Source organism: Somniosus microcephalus, chromosome 6, assembly GCF_052327205.1.
Source record: "Somniosus microcephalus isolate GS21.2 chromosome 6, FLI_Smic_1.0, whole genome shotgun sequence".
In the NCBI taxonomy this organism is placed as follows: Eukaryota; Metazoa; Chordata; class Chondrichthyes; order Squaliformes; family Somniosidae; genus Somniosus; species Somniosus microcephalus.
This window is the reverse complement of record NC_140992.1, coordinates 52,576,263-52,603,779: the sequence shown is the minus strand read 5'-3', so window position 1 is coordinate 52,603,779 and position 27,517 is coordinate 52,576,263. Positions and strand designations below refer to the sequence as shown.

Here is a 27,517-nt window from a genome sequence, read left to right as displayed (position 1 = left end):
AAAAAAAAAATATCCATCCCAGCATTAAATTTAGGAAATGAAAATAAAATTAAAATTCCCACAAACCCTTTTCAAATTAGACATGGGCTATCTGAACCAATTTATATTGAGGCGTACGACACTATTTTATTTTATGTCTAAATAGAAAACTCACAAATATTGTAACATGAGCAATGTGAAAATACAAAGCTAAGTTAATTGAAGATAAAATAAAATGATTCCACAGCTCAAAAAGGAATATGGAATGCTACCGTTCTTTGCAGTTAAAAACATGCAGTCTTAAGAACCAAGATAGGCATCCTGGTTGGTTAGATTCTCATGCGGAAGCAAGGCTACGTAACTAATTATGCTTGTTATCTATTAAGGCCACATAATACAAATCCTACTTAACTAGCATTTTCAATATCCCCCAAAAATCTAGGAGGTTCACACTTCAACTGACAATGTAAAAATATACATTGATGGCTTTCACACATCCTACTGTAAAACTTGAGCACTATACTGCTTCCAGTACTAAATACATATGGATAAGATGAACAACTGAACCATGACTGTGGGAAACCTCATGTATAAAAAGGGTATGTCTGTCAAAAGGTCTATGATGATTAAGTAGAATTCATTTTTCTTGTGGCCTTAACATGGGAATGCACGTGCTGCTTACCTCTAGTTCAGAGTTTATGGAAGTAGCATCTGACGAGCTACACGAGGACACATTTGCGTGAATAACCCGTTTTGGAGGGTACATTGGGGGATCGTGGACAAATAGGGTATCTGCTCTTTTTCCTCTCTCTGTACAAGTCTGTCCATCTCCAGGTACTCTTTTAACACCAAATCCAATCTACAATTACAAACAAGTACAGTACACACAGCTGAAGACTGCTATTGTGAAGATCACAATTGCAATGAAAGCAACAGATAGCAAATAGTTCATATTCATGTAGAACAGGAGTGCTGAATAATCAGTAAATTTCTGCATACTGCACAAGTTAAAGGCTGCCAATAGAACTACTTAATCATACAGTACAGATCCACTTTAAACAGTCTTACATAATTTAAATTCAACTAAATAAATTTCAAAACAAACAGAAATTCATAGATTTTTTTCTGAGCATTTTGCATTCCAATTCCATCGACACCAGCTACAAGACCAATATTAATCATCAATTAAATAAGTTTAGAAAAATGATTGTTAACAAAAACACCATATGATTCTTATTAAAAAAGATTACTGTATTGGGATTGAGTTAATTTCCCAAACAACTGCAAAAATGTAAAATAACAGAAAGCATGTATCTATATTGTACAAATATATCTGAAGTCTTGTCCCACTCTGTTATAGTTCCAGTATTATCTTGGTTATAATGCTACTCATGTTTGGAATCCACATTTGCACCACTGACATAAGATTAAATAATCCAGCAGCAGTGATAGGCAAGGTAGCACCTCGAAGTACAGTGTCTAAACTTCTGCTTTAATTTTTCCTTGCTCATGGATTTAGTGGCAATCTTTTACTTAAATTAATTTTCAACAGCAATAATATTTAAGATTTCTTTACTACAATAATTATATAAAATTATAGACCACAACACATTTTAAATACTTGATATTTCAATAATTTTTTGTCTGGGCTGCGTGGAGGAGAAGGCAATGTGCATGCCACAGGGAGGGAATTATCAATCTCACTCATTCCCATACACCTGCTCGATGCTTAAACAGACATAAGTGAAAGCCCTTAAACAGGTCACCTAGCTATTAAGACCCAAAGAAAGGAAATTACAAGAAACGATTCAGTCTCCTGTGGCATTGCAAACGAGGAGTCAAGACCTAATGCAGTATTCAGGTCAATCAGGGTTAGAGGGCGGGGGAATAATTGGACCCAGGCAAACCTTAAGAATATAAATCAAGAGTGAAGATCCAAACTGACTCCAAAGCAAAGCAAGTAAGGCGAGTCTCACTTTGCTTTGTTCCAGGTTGAGCCCTGACACTGAATTCATTCCTCTTTTCACAGTGAGCATGATGATCTTGAAAGATATTTCCTGCTTTGATAACATTATTGATAATGGTCCTATGAACATGGAAGTACCATAAAATTACTTTTTTTTCGTAATGCGTTGAATGTTGCATTTTCTGCAAATTCAATCATTTAATTACCAATGTTTCTATGTATTGGCTTCATAATTTATTTGATTGGTTCCTAATACAATTTAGCAGAAAGCAATATTCACAAAAAAAAAGGGATAGTTTGACATTAAAATGTTGTATGCCGAGTTATTCTAGCCCAAAAAAAATCAACAAAATTCCAAGATTTACATACAATTCCTTTTTTCAGGATTATTCTACATCAGAATAAATACACTTAATTCAACAAAAAAAAGGGCAATAAACAATATAAACATGACTGTAACAAACCATTGGCCCAGATTTTCCTGCAATGGCGAGATCGGCGACTTAAGACTGTAAATTTAGCCATCTGTTGCGCTGTCAATAAGTTCCTCCATATTTTCCTGCATTCGCAACTACAAGGATGGCGGTGAATTAGAAGTGGTGTGGCCATTTCTTTCCAGTGATTCCAGAAATACATCAACTGAGTGGCACCTATAAGGTTTAAAATCACCTTTTAATGTGAATCTGAAGTATGGTACTCATCCAAAGTGCTACTCCAACCAGGCCAGTCTCTTCTCAGTGGAATCCATCAGCTTGCTTTCATTTAGGGTACATAATTTGAGTCAAAATTCCACGGGTGTGCCGAGCTTGTTCTCTAACCTCAGATTGGCCCATGTTTAATTGTTTGAGCGATTTATTAAAAAAATTATTAAAACACAACGTTGCCAGGCCACCAGCACCAGTAATTTTAAGTATAAGTGGCAGCAGCATGAAAAATGGCAAGTATCCAGCAGAATCGCGCTTGTTATTGTTTTCAGGACCGGGCAGAGCTATGAAAATTAGCTTCCAACTGTTTTCAACGTGAGATAATGCTGGAACGACACAAAGTCACAGGAAAATATGACCGCCATAAGTGATGGCATATGTCACTTACTCCATAAGTTAATCTTTTGAGCTATTCAAGGGTCCTGATGTCATATATCTGACATTACAATGACACAAGTGTCCAGGAAAATCTGGGCCAATGTAGTTACGGGAACAATTCAACATGGAACAACAAATGAGATGGCTAATACTTTGCAGTAAATAGAACCAATGTTTACATTTCGGTACTAGTTATTGCTTTACCTCTTGTACTGGTTCAATGCTCATATCCATATAGTGGCCTATTTCTGCCATCTTACGTAAATATCTGTTGTTCTGGGGTATGTTCAGTGGCACCCAGTCTGAACTCTAAAAGAAATAATTAATGTATTTATTTTAATTCCATTCTGACCAACCACCTTACTGAAATATAACCATTGGATGAGTTAAATCATATTTTAAGTTACAGAAAATCCATTTTGATTAAAGAAGCCCAAGTAGAAATTGAAAAAAAGGTAATGATCCCATAGTCCTAAAAGAACTAAAATTGTTCACAAGACTACCTCTATAGTTAGCACTCTAAAGTGCAACTATTATGATTTAGGTTTCCAAACTCTCATAGAACATGGCCAAGCTGTTCCAGTACAGCTACAACACTGGCATCTACCCGACAAAGTGAAAAATTGCCCAGGTGTGTACTGTCCACAAAAAGCAGGACAAATCCAATCTGGCCAATTACCACCCCATCAGTTACTCTCAATCATCAGCAAAGTGATGGAAGGTGTCGTCGACAGTGCTATCAAGTGGCACTTACTCACCAATAACCTGCTAACTAATGCCAAGTTTGGGTTCTGCCAGGATAACTTGGCTCATTGCAGCTTTGGTCCAAACATGGACAAAAGAGCTGAATTCCATGGGTGAGATGAGAGTTACTGCCCTTGACCAAGTATGGCACCCAACAAGCCCTAGTAAAATTGAAGTCAGTGAGGATCAGGGGGAAACTCTTCACTGGCTGGAGTCCTACCGAGCACAAACAAAGATGGTTGTGGTTGTTCGAGGCCAATCATCTCAACCTCAGGGCAGTGTCTTAACCCAACCATCTTCAGCTGATTCAGCAATGACCGTCCCTCCGTCATAAGGTCAGAAGTGGGGATGTCCGCTGATGATTACACGGTGTTTAGTTCCATTCGCAATTCCTCAGATAATAAAGCAGTCCATGCCCACATGCAGCAAGACCTGGAGAACATCCAGGCTTGGGCTGATAAGTGGCAAGTAACATTCGCGCCACACAAGTGCCAGGCAATGACCATCTCCAACAAGAGAGAGACTAACCACCGCCCCTCGACAGTCAATGGCATTACCATCGTCAAATCCCCCACCATCAACATCCCCCACCTGGTCACAATTGACCAGCAACTTAACTGGAGCAGCCACATAAATATTGTGGCTACAAAAGGTCAGAGGCTGGGTATTCTGCAGCAAATGACTCACCTCCTGACTCCCAAAGCCTTTCCACCACCTACAATGCGCAAGTCAGGAGTGTGATGGAATACTCTCCACTTGCCTGGATGAGTGCAGCTCCAACAACATTCAAGAAGCTCAACACTATCCAGGACAAAGCAGCCCGCTTGATCAGCACCTCACCTTAAACATTCACTCCCTCCACCACCGGTAAAACGTGGCTGAAGTGCATACCATCTACAAGATGCACTGCAGCAACTCGCCAAGGCTTCTTCGACAGAACCTCCCAAACCCACGAACTTTACCACCTACAAGGACAAGGGCAGCAGACACATGGGAACAGGACCACCTCCAAGTTCCCCTTCAAGGTCACACACTGTCCTGACTTGGAAATATATCACTGTTCCTTCATCTTCGCTGGGTCAAAATGTTAGAACTCCCTACCTAACAGCACTGTTGGAGTACCTTCAACACACAGACTGCAGCGGTTCAAGAAGGAGGCTTACCACCACCATCTCAAGGGCAACTAGACCTGGGTGTCCTTGTGCACCAGTCGCTGAAGGTAAGCATGCAGGTGCAGCAGGCGGTTAAGAAGACAAATGGTATGTTGGCCTTCGTAGCAAGAGGGATTGAGTACAGGAGCAAGGATGTCTTGCTGCAGTTGTCAGGGCCTTGGTGAGACCACACCTTGAGTATTGTGTGCAGTTTTGGTCACCTTATCTGAGGAAGGATGTTCTTGCCATGGAAGGAGTTCAGCAAAGATTCACCAGGCTGATACCTGGGATGGCAGGATTGACGTACGAGGAGAGATTGGGTTTGTACTCGCTGGAGTTTAGAAGAATGAAAGGGGATCTCATTGAAACGTATAAAATTCTGACAGGACTGGACAGACTAGATGCGGCAGAGCGGGGCTATAAAAGTCCCAGAGACCAGGTAAGGCCTTACAGCGTCGGCGGGAATCTCGAGCGGCAGAGCAGGGCTATAAAAGTCCCAGAGACCAGGTAAGGCCTCACAGCATCGGCGGGAATCTCGAGAGGCAGAGCGGGGCTGTAAAAGTCCCAGAGACCAGGTAAGGCCTCACAGCATCGGCGGGAATCTCGAGCGGCAGAGCGGGGCTATAAAAGTCCCAGAGACCAGGTAAGGCCTCACAGCGTCGGCGGGAATCTCGAGCGGCAGAGCGGGGCTATAAAAGTCCCAGAGACCAGGTAAGGCCTCACAGCGTCGGCGGGAATCTCGAGCGGCAGAGCGGGGCTATAAAAGTCCCAGAGACCAGGTAAGGCCTCACCGCGTCGGCGGGAATCTCGAGCGGCAGAGCGGGGCTATAAAAGTCCCAGAGACCAGGTAAGGCCTCACAGCGTCGGTGGGAAACTTGAGCGGCAGAGCGGGGCTATAAAAGTCCCAGAGACCAGGTAAGGCCTCACAGCGTCGGCAGGAATCTCGAGCAACAGAGCGGGGCTATAAAAGTCCCAGAGACCAGGTAAGGCGTACCAGTCTCCAGTCTGGAAGGAGAGAGGTAAAAAGTAATCCAAGTGTGACGTCACCAGAAAGCGGGTAAGTGATTGGTTGGTGAGTATTTCTCCCTTTTAAGCTTAAATCTCTTTGGTTTATAGTTTCTAAGGTGTGATGTTCACCATCTAGAATCGGGGCAGAGGATATTTAAGAATAATATTAATACATTTAATTAATTACATAGAATGGGAGATCAGGCGATGTGTTGCTGCTGCAATATGTGGGAGCTGGTGAACACCATTGATGCTCACAGTGATCACATTTGCAGTAAGCGTTGGCTGCTCGAGGAATTCCGGCTCCGTGTTGAAGAGCTGGAGTCCGAGCTTCAAACACTGAGACACATCAGGGAGGGGGAGAGTTACCTGGACTCACGGTGGCAGCACGGTGGCATAGTGATTAGCACTGTTGCCTCACAGCGCCAGGGACCCAGGTTCGAATCCGGCCTCGGGCGACTGTCTGTGTGGAGTTTGCACATTCTCCCCGTGTTTGCGTGGGTTTCCTCCGGGTGCTCCGGTTTCCTCCCACAGTCCAAAGATGTGCGGGTTAGGTTGATTGGCTATGATAAATTGACCCTTAGCGTTAGGGGGATTAAATACGTGGGGTTACGGGGATAGGGTGGGATATGTGTTGGTGTAGGGGTTACGGGGATCGGGTGGGATATGTGTCGGTGCAGGCTCGATGGGCCGAAATGGCCTCTATCTGCACTGTGGGGTTTCTGTTCTATGATTCTGTGACTCTCTGTATCATGAGGTAGTCACACCAATTAGATTCAGATGTAGTCCGTGGCCAGGGTCAGGATGGTGTGACTAGAAGTGAGGCAGGTACAGGGATCCAGGAGGTAGTGTTGGAGGAGCCGCAGCCCTTGCACTTGTCCAACAGGTTCGAGGCTCTTACTTTCTGTGAGGATGGGAACAGGGACTGCGTGGAGGATGAGCAACCTGGCCACAGCACCGTGGAGCGGGGGGCCATTCAAGTGGGGGGAGTTAAATGTTGTGGTAGGGGATAGTATCGTTAGGGGGATAGATAGAGTTCTTTGCAGCCGAGAGTGAGAGTCCCGAAGGCTGTGTTGCCTGCCCGGTGCCAGGGTTAAGGACATCTCCTCTGGACTGGAGAGAAACTTGGAGTGGGAGGGGGAGGATCCAGTTGTCGTGGTCCATGTTGGTACCAACGACATAGATAGGACAAGGAAGGAGGTTCTGCTCAGGGAGTTTGAGCAGCTAGGGGCCAAATTAAAAAGCAGAACCACAAGGGTAATAATTTCTGGATTATTACCTGAGCCACGAGCGAATTTGGCTAGGACAAATAAAATTAGAGAGTTAAATGCGTGGCTCAAAGACTGGTGTGGGAGAAATGGATTTTGCTTCCTGGGACACTGGCACCAGTACTGGGGCAGGAGGGAGCTGTTCCGTTGGGACGGGCTTCACTTGGCCAGTGCTGGGACTAAGAGTCCTGGCGGATCATATAACTAGGGCTGTAGAGAGGGCTTTAAACGAACTAGTGGGGGGGGAGATTCCTAGAGAGCAAATAATAAAAATGACAACAGAGAAGGTCATAGACTTAGGTAGCAGTGGGGAAATTAAAAACCAGAGCGTGTCAGGAAGGGGCAGAAGGTATGGAGTAAAAGGTAAAGTAATAAAAAGGGCAAAAGCAGGAACTAAGTGTCGCAAAACATCTTTGAAAGTTCTCTATCTGAATGCACGTAGCATTCGTAACAAAATAGACGAGTTAGTGGCACAAATAACTACGTATGGGTATGATCTTGTGGCCATTACAGAAACATGGCTGCAGGGTGACAATGCCTGGGAATTAAACATACCAGGTTATTTAACGATCAGGAAGGACAGGCAGGAAGGAAGGGGAGGTGGGGTGGCTATGTTAATAAAGGAAGGAATCACTGTAATACAGAGAAATGATATTGGGTCAAAAGATCAGGATAATGAAACAGTTTGGGTGGAGGTAAGGAATAATAAGGGGAAAAAAACACTAGTGGGCGTAGTCTATAGGCCTCCGAACAGTGGCAACTCTGTTGGACGGAGTATCAATCAGGAAATAGTTGAGGCTTGTAATCAGGGAACATCTATAATTATGGGGATTTTAACTATCATATTAATTGGACAAATCAAATTGGGCAGGGCTGCCTTGAGGATGAGTTCATTGAGTGTATTAGGGATGGGTTTCTTCAGCAGTATGTAACTGAACCGACCAGGGGGCAAGCAACCTTAGATCTGGTCCTGTGTAACGAGACGGGATTAATTTAAAATGTCCTAAAGGATCCCCTTGGAATGAGTGACCATAACATGGTTGAATTCCATATTCAATTAGAGGGTGAGAAGGTTGGATCTCAAACAAGCGTGCTAAGCTTGAATAAAGGAGACTATGAAGGTATGAGAGCAGAATTGAGTAGAGTGGATTGGGAAAATAGATTAAAGGGTAAGACGATACATGATCAGTGGTGTACATTTAAGGAGTTATTTTACAACTTCCAAAAAAAATATATTCCACTGAGAAGAAAAGGGTGTAAAAGAAAAGACAGCCATCCGTGGCTAAGTAAAGAAATTAAGGATAGTATTCGACTAAAAACAAGGGCATATAAGGTAGCCAAATCTAGTGGGAGGATAGAGGATTGGGGAAACTTTAAAAGACAGCAAAAAATAACAAAAAGATTGATTAAGAAAGGGAAGATAGATTATGAAAGTAAATTAGCAAAAAATATAAAAACAGATAGTAAGAGTTTTTATAGTTATATAAAAAGAAAAAGGGTGGCTAAAGTAAATGTTGGTCCCTTAGAGGATGAGACCGGGAAATTAATGGTGGGAAATATGGAGATGGCAAAAACACTGAATGAATATTTTACATCAGTCTTTACAGTAGAAGACACTAAGAATATCCCAACACTGGACAAACAGGGGGCTAAAGGGGGGGGGGGGGGAGGAGCTAAACACAATCAAAATCACTAAGGAAGTGGTACTCGGTAAAATAATGGGACTCAAGGCGGATAAATCACCTGGATCTGATGGCTTACATCCTAGGGTCTTGAGGGAAGTGGCAGTAGGGATTGTGGATGCATTGGTAATAATTTTCCAAAACTCCCTGGACTCAGCAAAGGTCCCGGCAGACTGGAAAACTGCTAATGTAACACCCTTATTTAAAAAGGGCAGTAGACAGAAGGCTGGAAACTATAGACCGGTTAGCCTAACATCTGTGGTAGGTAAAATTTTGGAGTCCATTATTAAGGAGACAGTAACAGGACATTTGGATAATCATAATTTAATAGGACAAAGTCAGCATAGTTTTATGAAGGGGAAGTCATGTTTGACAAATTTGCTGGAGTTCTTTGAGGAAGTAACGTATAGGGTGGATAAAGGGGAACCAGTGGACGTAGTGTATTTAGACTTCCAAAAGGCATTTGACAAGGTGCCACACAAAAGATTATTGCTTAAGATAAAAAATCACGGGATTGGGGGTAATATTCTGGCATGGATAGAGGATTGGCTATCTAACAGAAGGCAGAGAGTTGGGATAAATGGTTCATTCTCAGACCGGCAATCAGTAACTAGTGGTGTTCCGCAGGGGTCAGTGCTGGGTCCCCAACTCTTTACAATCTATATTAACGATTTGGAGGAGGGGACCGAGTGTAACATATCAAAGTTTGCAGATGATACTAAGATGGGAGGGAAAGTAGTGAGTGAGGAGGACATAAAAAACCTGCAAGGGGACATCGACAGGCTAAGTAAGTGGGCAGAGATTTGGCAGATGGAATACAATACTGGAAAGTGTGAGGTTATGCACTTTGGCATGAAAAATCGTAGAGCAAGTTATTATCTTAATGGCAAGAAACTGGAAAGTACTGAAGTACAAAGGGATCTGGGGGTCCTGGTGCACGAAACTCAAAAGGTTAGTATGCAGGTGCAGCAAGTGATTAAGAAGGCCAATGGAATGTTGGCTTTCATTGCTAGGGGGATAGAATATAAAAATAGGGAGGTATTGCTTCAGTTGTACAAGGTATTGGTGAGACCGCACCTGGAATACTGCGTACAGTTTTGGTGTCCATACTTAAGAAAGGACACACTTGCTCTCGAGTCAGTACAAAGAAGGTTCACTCGGTTAATCCCGGGGATGAGGGGATGGACATATGAGGAGAGGTTGAGTAGATTGGGACTCTACTCATTGGAGTTCAGAAGAATGAGAGGCGATCTTATTGAAACATATAAGATTGTGAAGGGGTTGGATCGGGTGGATGCGGGGAAGATGTTCCCGATGATGGGTGAAACTAGAACTAGGGGGCATAGTCTTAGAATAAGGGGCTGCTCTTTCAAAACTGAGATGAGGAGGAACTACTTCACTCAGAGGGTGGTAGGTCTATGGAATATGCTGCCCCAAAAAGCTGTAGAAGCTACATCATTACATAAATTTAAAACAGAAATAGACAGTTTCCTAGAAGTGAAGGGAATTAAGGGTTACGGGGAGCGGGCAGGAATTTGGACATGAGTCTAGGTTCGGATCGGTCATGGCCCTGTGGGTAGCGGAGCGGGCCCAGGGGCTGTGTAGCCTGATCCTGCTCCTATTTCGTGTGTCTAATTCTGTTAGATTCAGGAGATGGTTCTGTGATAGTGGATTGGCGGTTAGGATCAGATCAGCCATGATCTTATTGAATGGCGGAGCAGGCTCGAGGGGCCGATTGGCCTACTCCTGCTCCTATTTCTTATGTTCTTATGATGTTCCCGATGGTCGGGGAGTCCAGAACCCGGGGTCACAGTCTAAGGATAAGGGGTAGGCCATTTAGGACAGAAAGGAGGAGGAATTTCTTCACCCAGAGAGTGGTGAACCTGTGGAATTCTCTACCACAGAAGGCAGTAGAGGGCAATTCATTAAATATATTCAAGCAGGAGTTGGATATATTTCTTAAAGCTAAAGGGATCAAGGGGTATGGGGAGAAAGCAGGGACCGGGTACTGAATTTGGATGATCAGCCATGATCGCATTGAATGGCGGAGCAGGCTCGAGGGGCCGAATGGCCTACTCCTGCTCCTATCTTCTATGTTTATATGTAACTAGGGATGGGCAATAAATGCTGGTCTTGCCAGCGACGCCCACATCGCACAAATGAATAAAACTTTCTTTTAATTTTAAAAGAATGTTGTAGTGCCTTTATAAAATGACTAGCTGAAGTGCCTGGCGGTGCCGAGGGTCTTTTGAGGGCATGTTGTTGTTGGAAGAGAGAGAGCGCGAGAGACTGGGGGGGAAAGAGAGAGAGCGCGAGAGACTGGGGGGGGGGGGGGGGGGGGGGGAAAAGAGAAAGAGCGCGAGAGACTGGGGGGGGGGGGGAAGAGAGAGAGCGCGAGAGACTGGGGGGGGGAAAAGAGAGAGAGCGCGAGAGACTTGGGGGGGGAAAGAGAGCGCAAGAGACGGGGGGGAAGAGAGAGCGCGAGAGACGGGGGGGGGAAGAGAGAGACTGGGGGGGAAGAGAGAGAGCGCGAGAGACTGGGGGGGAAGAGAGAGAGCACGAGAGACTGGGAGGGAAGAGAGAGCGCGAGAGACTGGGGGGGAAGAGAGAGAGCGCGAGAGACTGGGGGGGAAGAGAGAGAGCGCGAGAGACTGGGGGGGAAGAGAGAGAGCGCGAGAGACTGGGGGGAAGAGAGAGAGCGCGAGAGACTGGGGGAAGAGAGAGAGCGCGAGAGACTGGGGGGAAGAGAGAGAGCGCGAGAGACTGGGGGGAAGAGAGAGAGCGCGAGAGACTGGGGGGAAGAGAGAGAGCGCGAGAGACTGGGGGGAAGAGAGAGAGCGCGAGAGACTGGGGGGGGAAGAGAGAGAGCGCGAGAGACTGGGGGGGGGGGGAAGAGAGAGAGCGCGAGAGACTGGGGGGAAGAGAGAGAGCGCGAGAGACTGGGGGGGAAGAGAGAGAGCGCGAGAGACTGGGGGGGAAGAGAGAGAGCGCGAGAGACTGGGGGGGAAGAGAGAGAGCGCGAGAGACTGGGGGGGAAGAGAGAGAGCGCGAGAGACTGGGGGGAAGAGAGAGAGCGCGAGAGACTGGGGGGGAAGAGAGAGAGAACGCGAGAGACTGGGGGGGGAAAGAGAGAGAGAACGCGAGAGACTGGGGGGGGAAGAGAGAGCGACTGGGGGGAAGGGGGAGGAAAGGAGGAGGGAGGAATTGGGGAGGGGAGGGGGGGAGGAAAGGGGCGGGGAAAGGGGGAGGGGGGGGGAAGAAGGGGGGGGGGGGGAAGAAGGGGAGCGCCCCGTCAGCCTGAGCCCCGCCTCCCCGAGCCCCGCCCCCCGATTTCCGCTCCCCCCGAGCCCCGCCCCCCGATCTCCCGAGGCCCAATCTCCCGAGGCCCGATCTCTCGAGCCCCGCCCCCCGAGCCCCGATCTCCGCCCCCCGCCCTCCCGAGCCCCGAGGCCCGATCTTCTGAGCCCCGCCCCCCGATCTCCCGAGGCCCGATCTCCCGAGCCCCGCCCCCCGATCTCCCGAGCCCCGATCTCCCGAGCCCCGCCCCCCCCGAATCTCCCAAGGCCTGATCTCACGAGCCCCACGCCCCCCCCCACCCCCGAGCCACGATCTGCCGAACCCCGATCTCCCGAGCCCAGCCCCCCGCCCGAGCCGGCTTCAAGAGCAGAGAAAGAGACGCCGCCGCGCAACCTACCGCGTGAGGCCCGGCCGGACTCAAGTCGCGCGCGCTGACTCCTGCCCCACCCGCCTTTACTAAGATGGCGGCGGGTGGCGACGCTCGGCTCAAGCCCACCCCCTCCAGCCTTCACAAAGGCGGCGATCGTGAGCCGCTTGTTGAGCGCGATGGGAGGTGCCTTGCTCGGGCGTGGCTGGGCAACAGAGGCCCAGGCTTACAGGCCTGGAAAAACGGTGAAAGGTAGGAAAATTCTAGATGTTAGAGAAAAGATTTACAAATTAATTAACTTTTTAAAAAACAATGTGTGTTTTAAAAGCAACTTTTTTTTTGCTGGAAATGTAGATTTGAAAAGAAACACGAAGAAAGTGGGAAAAAGAAATGAACAGTTTGGAATCAAGATGGCGGCCACTCACCTCGGTTCAGAATGATAAAGCCCGCCCACACACTCACCGATTGGTCAACCGTCAGGTCACTGAACTGTAGGATTGGTCAATCATCACGTCACTCAACTGTAGGATTGCCCGCCCGCACACACAATGAACCCACCCCCACTCGATGCAAATGAGCAGATAATGAGCAGAATTTTGAACGTTTTTTGGATACCGTCGGCACAATTTTTGTCCGACCGTCGGCACAATTTTTGTCCGAGCAAAAACTAAATATGCCTACAAGAGTCCCCTAATGATGAGCTTTCTTTTGATATAACATGTGTAGGTACGCTCTATAACTTTTGGTTGTATAGCCGGACAGAGAGACAGACAGAGACAGAGAGACAGACATATCCTTTTATATATATAGATATAGAATAATACAGCACAGAAGGAAGCCATTCGGACCATCGTGTCTGTGCCTATACATGCATAGAAATAATCTAGCTCCAAGTTTTCATTTTTTTAATCTCTACAAAATTCTGTCCCCTCCATCATGTCCTTCAACATACAATCACAAGGGCACACTGCAACAGCTGTCTTTCTCATTCAAAACACTCAATTTGCTGTCTGCACATCAGAACTACCATAATTCTCATCACAGATCCTAGCACTTGTAGAACTAGCAACTCCTCCGAAGAATCCTTCTTCACTTCATATTCCACACACTTGGCTTTCTATTCAGCACCTCCCCATTCTAATCCCACCTGTCTTCTCCAGCTCTCAACAGATGCACGATATTCAGAAGCCCTACACATCTTCACTTTCCTTTTCAAGTGCCATTCACGACCTCGCCTTCTCTTTCTGCAGGACAAAACAGCACGTAATGTAAAGGATAGGAGCAAGACTGGGGAGGAGTAATTGACATCAGAGCCCTCACCCAAACAGAGCATGATGCCCTGGAAATTAGTAGCCCAGGTAAAGCCATGAGAATCGGGGAAGGCGTGGCTGGGGGCTTATCTGAGCAGGGAGCTGCATATTACATGTAACCCATCATTCACCTCAGCAAATATTCATCCAGTTTGACAACTTCAAGCTGCATTCTGAAAAATGTCCAGCCTCGCAATACCACCCTAATGCTTGTCCCTTTCCTCGAAATCCTTCTCAGCATCTGGACACTGCATAAGAACACATCTCGGAGGAGGATGATCCTCCTGAGGATGCAGAGTCATGCATGCCATCCCTCCCAAGCACCAGTGCAGACATTAGCACTCCACCTGGGTTAGACAGTGAGGTAGAGGGGTCTGCACATGATGAAACATCCAGCATCAGTGAGCAGCAGCAGGTAAAGAAAGAAAAGAATGATTTGCATTTACATAGCACCTTTCATGGCCTCAGGAGGTTCCAAAGCATTTCACAGCCAATTAAGTACTTTTGAAGTGTAGTCACTGTTATAATGCAAGAAGTGCGGCAGCAAATTTGCGCACAGCAAGCGCCCACAAACAGCAATGTGATAATGACCAGATAATCTGTTTTAGTGATGCTGGTTGAGGGATAAATATTGGCCAGGACATCAGGGAGAACTATCTGCTCTTCTTTGAAATGGCGTCATGGGATCTTTTACATCCACCTGAGAAGGTATACAGAGCGTCAGTTTTAACATGCCATCTGAAAGATGCTGCCTCCGACAGCGCAGCATTCCCTCAGTACTGCACTAGGGTATCAACCTAGATTTTGTGCTCAAGTCTCAGGAGTGGGACTTGAATCCACAACCTTCTGACTCAAAGGTGTGAGCTGAGCCACAGCGAATATGGCAGTGGTGGCAGGGACAGCCTGAGAAAGATCAATACGAGGTCCTCTCACAGCTCTGTTGAGCAGGACAAAGATGAGGACTTCAGGCGTCCAGCTATGAAAAGAAAACAGCTTGCCAGATATTGGAACGCCTGCCAACTTAGGAGTTTCAGCACCATGGCTGAAAATTTGGAGGAGTCAGTTTCCAGCCGTTGTGGTGTCATCTTGCATGGCATCAGCATTTTGTAGTCTACCTTGAAGAGTGTGACCACCGTTCAGTATATTCAAGACAGAGATCGATAGATTTTTGGATATTAAGTGAATCAAGGGATATGGGGATAGTGCAGGAAAGTGGAGTTGAGATCGAAGATCAGCCATGATCTTAGTGAATGGCGGAGCAGGCTCGAGGGGCCGAATGGCCTACTCCTGCTCCTATTTCTTATGAGGCTGTGGAGGTCAACAACAGCCTGCCTGGAGAAGCACATCCTCCTGATTAACTGCACTTCAATTAGAGCCAAGATACTCACTCTTGGCCTATTCCTCCCGTGTGCTGGGTATGGCCTCCTACGAGCAGTCCCACTCACCTGCTGTCTTCTAATAGGCCTAGCTGCTGCTCGTGCTGATGGCTGAGGCTGCTGCTGCCCCACTTCTTACTCCATCCAAATTAAACTGGCAATAGTGGCACCCATGATAAGTAGATAAAGCTTATCGAGGGTAAATGAGGCAAAAAATGTCAGAAAGCAGAAATCTGGAAGCTGGAAACTCGCAAAAGTACTTCACAGCCAATGAATTACTTCTGAAGTATAGTCACTGTTGTTTTGGCAGAAAATGCAGCAGCCAATTTGCACACAGCAGGTCCAACAAGCAGCAAAAGAGTTAACTGACCAAATAATCAATTTGGACAGTGTTGACTCAGGGATAAGTGTTGGCCAGAACACTGGAAGAACAGCTACACCTTCTTTGAATACTGCCATGAGATCCTTGATGTCACCAGAACAGGCAGATGGTGCCTCAGTTTAACATCACATTCAAAAGACAACACAGCACTCCTTCAATACTGCCCTGTCGTGTCAGCCTTTATTATGTGCTTGCATCTTGGAGTGTGGGGCTTGAACTCAGAGGCAGAGTGCCAACAGTATGCCAAGCTGACCCTTGTAGGGAAATGAATGGAGCTCCCCATAATTATGGCATGAGTGCCTGAAAAGAACTTTGGTCGGGGCGGGGGGGGGGGGGGGAAAAGAGGGCTCCTTTTTCAGCACAGCTTTAAAGAGGCACTAACAGACCTTTAACTGCTGTTGGTGTCCAAGAATTCAGCCCCCAACCCCCATGGTGCTGCCAGGGTTTCATGCACTAAGTGCTAGAAGCCCCAGTAAAATAGTTACATTTATTTGACATTGCATTATGGTGTGACATCAGCCACTTGGCCCCTCTACCAGTCCAGAGCCAGGACCACAGAAGCTACTCCTATAGGTTTACTATAGGACAAGAATCAATGCAAACACTGAATTTGAATTAGGTGAACCATATTGTAACCAGACATAGCTAAACTATACCAAATGCACATGATTAATTTATTTTACTCAGTGTACCATACTATTGAGTTACTATATTTTTACTGTTATATAGATTGAGTTCACTCTTTCTTATTCTCCTCGAGCAGGTTGTTAAACTGATATCCTGTGCTAGGTGAGTGGAAGTGTGTGGGCTTTTATTTCTATATAAAACACCACATTTAGTGGCCCGGCTGAGTGAGGTAAATTTAAGTAATAGGCAACTCAAGGGAATTTACCTCACAGCCATTTGGTCAGTAGGCACAGATTCTGCCAATTGGACTGAAAGATTTCTAGAGGAGAAAATTGATGTGGAAGTGGCAACTGTTTTTCCATGCAATCTCCTATTTCTTAGTGTAATAAATGAATAATTAACAAAAGTTCTGTTTAATATATACTTAAATGCAATTTATTTTATGAACATCTCTTCTAAACAATGGGAAGGGAGTAATTGTGTTCATCATTATTGACTTTTATAGTACCTGTGTTTCTGCTTGAACCTCTTCTTCCACATCCTGTCCAGGAGATTCCAACAGAGAGATTGTATCAGATTCTATTACCACCTCTAATCCCCAATTCTGGCGAGTAGTTTTATTTTTCAGTAAACAGGATAAGAACAGTATCTGGTTGAACATGGTTAAAAAGGTAACAGCTGAATTAGTTGTATAAATAGTTCTAATAGTTACTATTCACTAATTTGCACACATTAATCTTTCATGGGCTAGAACTGAGAAGTTATACCTACCAGGAAACATTGAACAGGCTATGGCTCTTTTCTCTAGAAAAGAGAAGACTGAGGGGTGACCTAATAGAGGTCTTTAAGATTATGAAAGGGTTGGATAGGGTAGACATAGTGAAGATGATTCCACTTGCAGGCGAGACCAGAACTAGGGGCCATAAATATAAGATAGCCACTAATAAATACAATAGGGAATTCAGGAGAAACCAGAGAATGGTTAAAATGTGGAACTCACTACTACAAAGAATAGTTGAGGCGAATAGCATAGATGCATTTAATATGCACATGAGGGAGAAAGGAACAGAAGGATATGTTGATGGGGTTTGATGAAGTAAGTTGAGAGGAAGCTTGTGTGGAGCATAAACATAGTCATGGAGCTGTTGGGCTGAATCGCCTGTTTCTGTGCTGTATTTGGCTTAAGAACTACTCTGGACATACAGATTATCCAATGTCCAAACAGACATCATCTTTTCCCGTAACTATTGCTATTTTCCTCTCAATTTCTAAGTTTTCCTACAACTGAGTTTGGAGACCGATGAGTTGCTGCAAGGCTTTTCTTGTTTTGCAACTGTCCACTATTAGGTGCAAGAAAATAGGTCAGGTTAATTTACCCATCAATATACCATTGGGAATTTTTCTTTGAGAAAATGCATCCCCTCCACAACGCTAACTGGTTAATATTAGGAATGTGCCCAGTGAGGAAATCAACAGAAAGACATTTTATCTACCAAAATCTACCCATCATTTTGTAAGAAATTATCATTTATATGTTTTGAGAAGTTTTCAAAGGATCTTAAGAAATATGGTTTTGTTACAGTGTGTGTTTTGGGGGTGGGCAAGACTGAACTCTGAACCTTTGAGAATATTTGCAATTGCTCTTCTTTTTATATTAATGTAATTGGATGAAAAGGTGGCTGGGGGAAAGGAGTATAAACTGCAGTGACAACAGCAGGAAGATTCTGTATTCCATTGAGCGTTGCTCTGTATTTATAGTTCTTACTCAGTGACACCACCAAACACTCCCAGGTTGGATTGTGTTAGAGGTCAAATTCAGAACAATCTTTCCACACATTTCCCAAATATGTGATCTAACCACAACCTCAGAAGCAGCCAGTGCAAGCTTGGCAAAATGCCACTTACTAGGAGTGGCATTGTTCATTTTGTTTAAAAATGTGATCTTTTTTGACGTGCATCATATTTGAAAATAAACAGTTCCATATATTTAGACAAATTTGGAATCCAAGTTAACCTTGTTGATCATAAATGTCACTTGCATCAATTCCCTAATGACACATAGAAGATAGGAGCAGGAGTAGGCCATTCGGCCCTTCGAGCCTGCTCCGCCATTCAATGAGATCATGGCTGATCATCCAAATTCAGTACCCTGTCCCTGCCTTCTCCCCATATCCCTTGATCCCTTTAGCCTTAAGAAATATATCCAACTCTTTCTTGAATATATTTAATGAACTGGCCTCCACCGCCCTCTGTGGCAGAGAATTCCACAGGTTCACCACTCTCTGGGTGAAGAAATTCCTCCTCATTTCAGTCCTAAATGGCTTACCCCTTTATCCTTAGACTATGACCCCTGGTTCTGGACTCCCCGGCCATCAGAAACATCCTTCCTGCATCTAGTCTGTCCAGGCCTGACAAAATTTTATAGGTTTCGATGCGATCCCCTCTCAATCTTCTAAACTCCAGTGAGTATAAGCCCAATCGACACAATCTCTCCTCATACGTCATTCCTGCCATCCCAGGTATCAGCCTGGTGAATCTTCGCTGCACTCCTTCCATGGCAAGAACGTCCTTCCTCAGGTAAGGCGACCAAAACTGCACACAATATTCAAGGTGTGGTCTCACCAAGGCCCTGTACAACTGTAGCAAGACATCCTTGTTCCTGTACTCAAAGCCTCTTGCTACGAAGGCCAACATACCATTTGCCTTCTTAACCGCCTGCTGCACCTGCATGCTTACCTTCAGCGACTGGTGCACAAGAACACCCAGGTCTCTTTGCACTTCCCCTTCTCCCAATCTATTGCCATTCAAATAATAATCTGCCTTCCTGTTTTTGCCACCAAAGTGGATAACCTCACATTTATCCACATTATAGTGCATTTGCCATGTTTCTGCCCAATCACCCAACCTGTCCAAATTGTACTGGAGTTTCACGACATCCTCCTCACAGCTTACCCTCCCACCCAGCTTTGTGTCGTCTGCAAATTTGGAGATATTACATCCAATTCCCTCGTCTAGATCATTCATTAATATATATTGTGAACAGCTGGGGTCCTAGGACCGATCCTTGCAGTACCCCACTAGTCACTGCCTGCCACTCGGAAAACAACCCATTTATTCCAACTCTTTGCTTTCTGTCTGCCAACCAGTTCTCTATCCAAGTCAATACCTTGCCCCCAATCCCATGTGCCTTAATTTTGCACGCTAATCTCTTATGTGGGACCTTATCGAAAGCCTCCTGAAAGTTCAAATACACCATATCCACTGGTTCTCCCTTATCTATTTTACCAGTTACATCCTCAAAAAATTCCAGTAGTCAAGCATGATTTACCTTTTGTAAATCCATGTTGACTTTGTCCGATCCTGTCACTGCTTTCCAAGTGCTCTGCTATTACATCTTTTATAATAGACTCTAGCATTTTCCCCACTACCGTTGTCAGGCTTACCGGTCTATAATTCCCCGCTTTTTCTCTACCACCTTTTTTGAATAGTGGGGTAACATTAGCTACCCTCCAATCCATGGGTACTGTTCCAGAGTCTATTGAGTTCTGGAAGATGACCAGCAATGCATCTACTATTTCTAGGGCCACTTCCTTAAGTACCCTGGGATGCACCTCTGCTCATGTATCAGCACCAGATTTTCCATTTTCTCTAACTTAATGTTCTAGGTGTGGTTGCCAAATCAACAGACAGCTTTTGACATTGACTAAAGAACAGTTCCTGGTTGCAGAAATGAGCTCAATGGCACATTTATTAAACCTTTAGAAAACAGATTCAGGTTGTAACAAGTGACCACACAATTGATTCACTTCTACTGAGAACTGAATCAAAAGCCCAAGTTAAAATATGATCGAATCCTGTTTCTACAGAACATTAAAATAAACTGTTTGATAAAATAAAATGAAGATAGATTATATCTTTGGCTATTTGAATCACCATATTATCGTGTTTAACCAAAAATACCAAACCAAAATGTTCAAACATATCTATTTCCAAGAATGTTCCCTCAGTTACATTTTTAGATCTTAAGAAAAAACACCTCCCATTTGAAAAGGATACAGAAAGGTCAAGAGCTGCACCACCAAGAAAGATAAGCAGCCAGGGTAAAGCTTGCAGGATGAACTCAGGGTTTTTGTCATGTGCCAGAACGGCAGCAGCATACAGTACACTCGCCAGAATTGAAAAGATCAGAGCCCATTTCTGGAGACCGCAATCAATCTTCCCCCTAGACTGTAAATTAGAAAAAAAAACATGATTTAATATCTTAAAAACGCTTCAATAGAAAAGGAAAGTCGGGCAGGGTATATAACAGATGACCGATCACTGCCACCCGTTTTGCACCCTCACCAAAGTTGAATTTCACCCACAATGAATTTCCCATCCGAGAGAGATTATTCAGCCATCACGCCACTTTGACCCAAGAAGCTTCTGGGTACAAAGAAGGCAAGCCACTCTCATTGAAACTGGATGTATCGGGACAATTTCATATATTGGCCATTCCCCCATCACTGAGACAAAGAACTTTTTTACTCTGTCTATCTAAAGTTATATAAAAAGATACAATACAGGACAAAAACTGATTTAATCACATCCAGCACATTCGGATAAGCAAATGTATTTTATGCAGCAATCCTAGTACAGTACTGCTTTCATCAAAAATTAGAAATTTCATAGGTATTTCTTTCACTCAGATTGGCTGCTCCTACTTACTGCCTTTAAAATCAGAGGAAACGTTGATGTCCAGCCAATGAAAACTGCAGTCACCCCCAGTGCATAGCCAATGATTTCTGTGCGGTCCTATAAAAACAATTATTTAAAAAATGAATGAATGAATAAACATTAATTATATTGACAGGTGAAGGATCAAGCCACAACCAAACATCAGTGAAATCTCTTAATGTCAATGTAGAGAAGCGCTTGTTAGCTGAAGAAGGACGAGATTTGGCTCGTGTGGAGCATAAACACCAGCATGGATCAGTTGGGCTGAATGGCCTGTTTCTGTGCTGTAAATACTTTGTAATAAATGGTACAGTTAGCTAACTTGCTGGCAGTTCATTTTAATCAAAATGGCCTCAATTGGCTGAGACAGCAAATTAGGACATTCACGTTGACATGGCATCAATGATGCATTTCAATCTCCTGATGGTTAACAGAAAACAGCCTGTGGACCGCCCCAGTACTATTTTACCTGAAGTAATGTGGAAAGCAGTTTCCTTCTTGGTCCACGAAAATCCACTTGAACAACGGGAGAAGCCCAGAAGTAGTAACTTGTGCCCATAACAAAAGGTAGGTAAACCATGAACATGGCACTTCTTCTCCTTTTATTCCTTTGTTTTGGCTGATCTGAGTATAGAATACAAACAGTTTGACAAAGTTGAGGATGTGCCTTAACAATGATAGTCCCTAATATAGAATACAAAAGGTATGCGTGGTGTTGGGTGAGGTGCCTCATGCTTACTGTGTTCCCCTGGAACTCATTTTGTGATCACCTTTGGGGGTTGGTGAGGAAATTCACAAAATTCTTTTTTCCCTGAATTGGCCTGAGGTTTTCTTTCACCTCTCTCAGGAGATTACACGGCTACTAGTGGGTGGGGAGCAGTGGGGGTCATGATGCTTAATTTGCAACATGACTGTATAGGACAGGTTTGATAGATCAGCTAGCTTTGCCCACCCATCAGTTTTGTATGTTCGTATCTGGGTATGTGTATGGTTTGTGTATTGTACAATTATAGATCATCAAAGTTCACCATAATATTTAATGGTTTTATAGGTTACTAGCTGGGGGAGCCCGGCTTTGCCAGGGCTGTTTTGGGCCGGGCGGTTTAAATCGAGTGCGAGGCTTTGGGGCCTCTCTGTGTCCCTCTGTGAATCTGCTGCCGGGCAACATTTTAAATCGAGTCCCAGGCTTTTGGGCCCTGTCTGTGTCTTTGTCAATCTGCTGCCGGGCAACATTTCTACCTTTTAATACCTTGAAAGATGAAAGTGAAAGTACTTATAAAACTTTTTTGGTAAATCTTATGTTATTTTTAAAAAGAGATACTAACTTTTTCAAAGCTGGATAAGCAGAGTAGTTTGAGCTGGAAGCAGTGAAACAATGGCTGCCACATCCCTGAGATGAAAACAATTAGTCCCACCCACACACACACACACCCCGGTTGGCCAACCATCAGGGGACTGTACTGTAGGATTGGTCAATCGTGACGGCACAGGATTGGTCGAACCTTGACGTCAGTCAATCAATGCTAAGTAGCAGATAATGAGTTTAATTTTGAAGGTTTTTTGCATAAGGTGCGAACAATTTTCGTCCGACCGAAAAGTAAATACGCTTACGATCGTCCCGGAACCGTAAGCTTTCTTTGGAGGTAACGCGCGTAGGTACGCTCTATATCTTTCGAGCGCATAGCCGGACAGACGCACACCCGAGGACAGAAGGACAGACAGATCGACTCGTTTATATATATAGATAGAGAAGATAGATAGATAAGCCTTCCCAACATGTTTTTGTACTTGCTTATCAAAAGTAGAGAAACTCTTTACTAAAAGGGTAGTTGCCATTGTGATTTAAAATATGACTTTAGGTGCCCTATTAAAAATCAAGCAAAGTATTTTTATTTAATTTTTCAGGACTTGGCATTTCCCACAGAAAATTTATAGGTTTCAAAACTTCATCCTAAATTTCACATTTTTTAATTGCACATATGATTCCATTAAGATGATTAAATATACCCCACAACTATACATTATAGGTAGAATAAAGTACTGTAGTTGTCAACAATTTCTAAACAAATGCCTATAAAAAGTACTATTTTACAATCATAAGAACATGGCTATGGAAACGCATGTAATAAAATTTAGCTTCAAACATATAAGCAGAAATGGAATCGGAGCATTAACATCAAAATGGTTAAGGTGCATGCACCCATTGAAAATGATTTGTGGAGTGGCAATGACAAACATGGATGCCTGTAACTGACAAACCATACTGAATGCAATTGAAATATTTGGTTGTTATATCTTTTGAAAATCAAATTGGGAAATTGAACCGTGAGGGGTGTGCTCAGTATATTACATAGAATTTTACAGCACATAAAACAGGCCATTTGGCCCAACAGGTCTGTGCCGGTGTTTATGCTCCACATGAGCCTCCTCCCACCTCACGTCATCTCTCCCGACCAACATATCCTTCTATTCCTTTCTCCTTCATGTACTTATCTAGCTTCCCCTTAACTGCATCTATGCTATTCACCTCAACCAGTCCCTGTGGTAGCGAGTTTCACATTCTCACCACTCTCTGGGTAAAGAAGTTTCTTCTGAATTCCATATTGGATTTATTAGTGACTATCATATTTATGGCCCATAGAATTGGACTCCCCCACTAGAGGAAACATCTCTCTACATCCTCCATATCGAACCCCTTCAGAATTTTAAAGACCTCTATCAGGTCACCTCTCAGTCTTCGCTTTGAGAGAAAAGAGCCCCAGTCTGTTCAATCTGTCCTGATAGTTAAAACCTCTCAGTTCTGGTATCCTTGTAAATCTTTTTTGTACCTTCTCCAGTGCTTCTATATTCTTTTTGTAATACGGACACCAGACCTGTGTACACTACTAATGCTTCCCTTGGCAGAGTTTGTGCACACCACTGGATGCATCCTGCTTTTGTAAGTTTCAATAATCTTTATCATTAAATTTTATGTCCAGCAAATAGCACACTTCTCAAAGGCATCACAGCTCAAATGTGACACATGTCTATAGAGAAAGAAACTATGCGCAGATCAAATAATCACAATCTGTTAGATCAACTATGATAATCACCTCAAATATCCAATTGACAAAGGTGCAGCAATCAAAAAAACATTTCCATTCACTAAACAGATAGGAAAAACTAACAACATTTAGAAACTCTACACCAATCAAATTGCTCAATATTTTTCAAACCCAGGGGGAGAAATTGGGTGAGTAGCGCCACCTGTTAGCGCCTAATGAGGCAGTCAGTGGCTGTAGCGCCACTGGCTGCGTCTCCGGCGATATTCAGTAGGGGCGCTAATGGTGGCGTTAGGCATTTGCGCTGCGCTGCCACCGATGACGTCATCGGTGTGCGCAGCGCCCCGTTCGCGATATTTGGTAGCGAACACCGCAGTTGCGCCGCTCGCTACCCGTGCCCGGTTCACGGGGCCTTACTCTGCCGGCAGCGGCGCAAGTTAAGGTGGAGGTGCGGGGTGGCTGCTTTTTCGGCGGCCGCCTGCCAGCAACTCCGTCCCCGGCCTCCTAATCCCCCCGCCCCCCCCCCCGGCGGCATTGCCGGCTGTTTCCAGAGAGAGAGCCCGGCACTTCTTGGTGCCAGGCTCATTTGCCGACACTCGCGATCAGGGATCGCGCTGTTGCAGGCACCTCCCCCTTAACAGTGGGAGGAAGGCCTGCAGTACCGCAGCGTGCCGTGCCGCAGCGTGTGGCGCTGCGATAATCAGTTTCAGCACCCTAAGAGGGACGCGGAGCGCCTCGAGCCTCGCCCCGTCTCCCTCGAGGGGCACTGAAACTGAATTTCTGGCGATCGGTATCACTCCGATCGCTGCGCTAAATCCTGCGCTCAGGTGACTTTTGCGCCCCAACCCAATTTCTAGGCCCCAGTGTTTATGAAGCAGCAATTACCATAAATCTGACCACACATGCAATGTTTCTCCAATTTCTTTGGGCAGCAAGCACGTTACCTTTTCAGCCAGTAATTATATATGTTTAAAATTAAATTTAAAGCAATAATATAAAAAGACACAAAACACTTTCTCAAGGAAATTACTAAATGCAGCCTTAAACTCATCAATTTTGCAACTTCATGACCTAGAAATTGGGTTGAGGCGCCAAACTGGCGCCAAGTTCGCCTGGGCGCTGGTTTTTGCGCATCGTTCGGAGCTGTAGCGATCGTCAGAAATTCAGTTGAAGTGCCCCTAGAGGGAGACGGGGCGAGGCTCGAGGTGCTCCACGTCCCTCTTAAGGCACTGAAACTGAATATCGCAGCGCAACGTGCCGCAGCGCAGCGTCACACGCTGCGGCACGGCACGCTGCGGTACTGCAGGCCTTCCTCCCGCTGTTAAGGGGGAGGGGCCTGCAACAGCGCGAACCCCGATCGCGAATGCCGGCAAAAGAGCCCAGCACCAAGGAGAAGTGCCGGGCTCTCGGGAAACATCCGGCAATGCCGCCAGGGTGGGGAGGGGGACCAGGAGGCCGGGGACGGAAGTGCTGGCAGGCGGCCGCCGAAAAAAGCGGCCGCCCCACACCTCCACCTTAACTTGCGCCTCTGCCGGCACAGCAAGGCCCCGTGAACCGGGCGCGGGTGGCAAACGGCGCTACAGCGGCGTTCGCTACCAAATATCGCGATCGGGGCGCTGCACACACCGATGATGTCATCGGTGGCGGCGCAGCGCAAAAGGCTAACGCCACCATTAGCGCCCCTGCTGAATATCACGGGAGGCGCAGCCAGTGGCGCTACAGCCACTGACTGCCTCTTTAGGCGCTAACAGGTGGCGCTACTTGTAGTGTATGTAACCGTCTACCTTTAAGAGACTATTGTATGTAACCGTTCACCTTTAAGAGAACTATTTTAGGTGTGATGCACTATCAATTGCTACAAAAGACTGGAGATTGAGAAAGTAATAAACAGGCTTTTATTACCAAAGAACAGAGCATGCCTCTTGTGGTTGCCTGGTATCCAAAAGGGCCGGAGGCTTCTGAGCAGCGACCTTTATACCCAGCCATGAGGGTGGAGCCAGGGGCGGAGTCAGCTGAGGCATGCACAGACAAGTACAACAATATGCAAGAGTGAACAACAGTACTAACAACAGTGGTGAACAACAATACTAACAACAGTGGTTTACCACATTCACCCCTTGTTTAGAATTGAGTCCGGCAGGGTGAAGTGCACTAAAAATTCGTGTACTGAAGTCTATCAGGAGGCCTTGTAAGCCGTCCTGAGCATCGCAGCAGCGGCGGTGATGGTGCAGCATCCAACGGTGAACCCGGTGTCTCGTTCAGAGGAGGTGTAGCAGGTGGCGGACCCTGGGGCTGCTGCATGCCGTCTACAGGGGTCAGAGCATGGGTAATGGGAGGTAGCGATGGTGGTCTCTCAGAGGCACCCGAAGGTGCGAGGTCTCGTGCGGGGACTGTGTCCTGGGGGTAGGCAGGAGTAGCGGTGGGTGGCGAAGAGGGTGTTTCAGGAGCACCTGCAGGTGCGAGGTCTCGAATGGAGACTGTGTCCTCCCGCCCGTCCGGGTACACCACGTAAGCATACTGCGGGTTGGCGTGGAGGAGGCTCACCCTCTCGACCAGGGGGTCTGCCTTATGGGTCCTCACGTGCTTCCGCAGTAGGACGGGACCTGGAGAAGTCAGCCATGTTGGTAGCGAAATCCCCGACGTGGACTTCCTGGGGAAGGAGAACATTCTCTCGTGAGGAGTGGCATTGGTGGGTGTACAGAGCAGCGACCGAATGGAATGGAGCGCCGCAGGGAGGACCTCCTGCCAGCGGGAGGTCGGAAGGCCCTTAGATTTTAAGTTTAAAAGGACTGCCTTCCAGACTGTCGCATTCTCCCTTTCCACCTGGCCGTTACCCCGGGGGTTGTAGCTGGTGGTCCTGCTTGTAGCAATGCCTCTCGCGAGCAGGTACTGCCGAAGTTCGTCGCTCATAAAAGATGAGCCCCTGTCGCTATGGATATAGCTAGGGAAACCGAACAAGGCGAAGAGGTCATTCAGACATTTAATGACCGTGTTAACCGGGCGTGCATACTGCCCTTTCAGTAGGTCGATAGCCGCCGCGTAGGTCGTCGCATCTTGGATTAAAGTATAGACTTGGTGGCTCACCTTCGAGGCCAGGATTTTCAGTTTATTTTCATCAAGAGTCACGGTCGAGGCTTCCAGATACGCCTCAAAGCAACGCAGCCATTGTGCGAATTTAGTCGACGAACCCGCTTCTTGGGGGTCTAGGTCCAGGCATGTTGGTCTGAGGGCTCGCAGCAGCGCCTGCTGCTCAGCATTTTGCGCCATCGGTTGATCAGCATCCGCAGCCAACATTTAACTTTGGTAATAAAATTGATGCACTATCAATTGCTACAAAAGACTGGAGATTGAGAAAGTAATAAACAGGCTTTTATTACCAAAGAACAGAGCATGCCTCTTGTGGTTGCCTGGTATCCAAAAGGGCCGGAGGCTTCTGAGCAGCGACCTTTATACCCAGCCATGAGGGTGGAGCCAGGGGCGGAGTCAGCTGAGGCATGCACAGACAAGTACAACAATATGCA

General features: G+C 45.7%; 1 protein-coding gene across 3 annotated transcripts in view; it reads right to left on the bottom strand.

Annotated features, from left to right (window-relative positions):
- The window catches only part of tmem44 (transmembrane protein 44), a 55,856-nt gene that overhangs the window by 10,471 nt on the left and 17,868 nt on the right, over positions 1-27,517 (bottom strand). For all 3 annotated transcript variants that reach the window (XM_085990220.1, XM_085990221.1, XM_085990219.1), the window contains exons 4-9: positions 21,425-21,579; positions 20,947-21,033; positions 20,296-20,466; positions 16,748-16,888; positions 3,232-3,336; positions 662-838 (exon numbers count right to left, since the gene is read on the bottom strand). In XM_085990220.1, the coding sequence (XP_085846346.1) occupies positions 662-838; positions 3,232-3,336; positions 16,748-16,888; positions 20,296-20,466; positions 20,947-21,033; positions 21,425-21,579 (836 nt within the window). The remainder of the gene's footprint in view (positions 1-661; positions 839-3,231; positions 3,337-16,747; positions 16,889-20,295; positions 20,467-20,946; positions 21,034-21,424; positions 21,580-27,517) is intronic.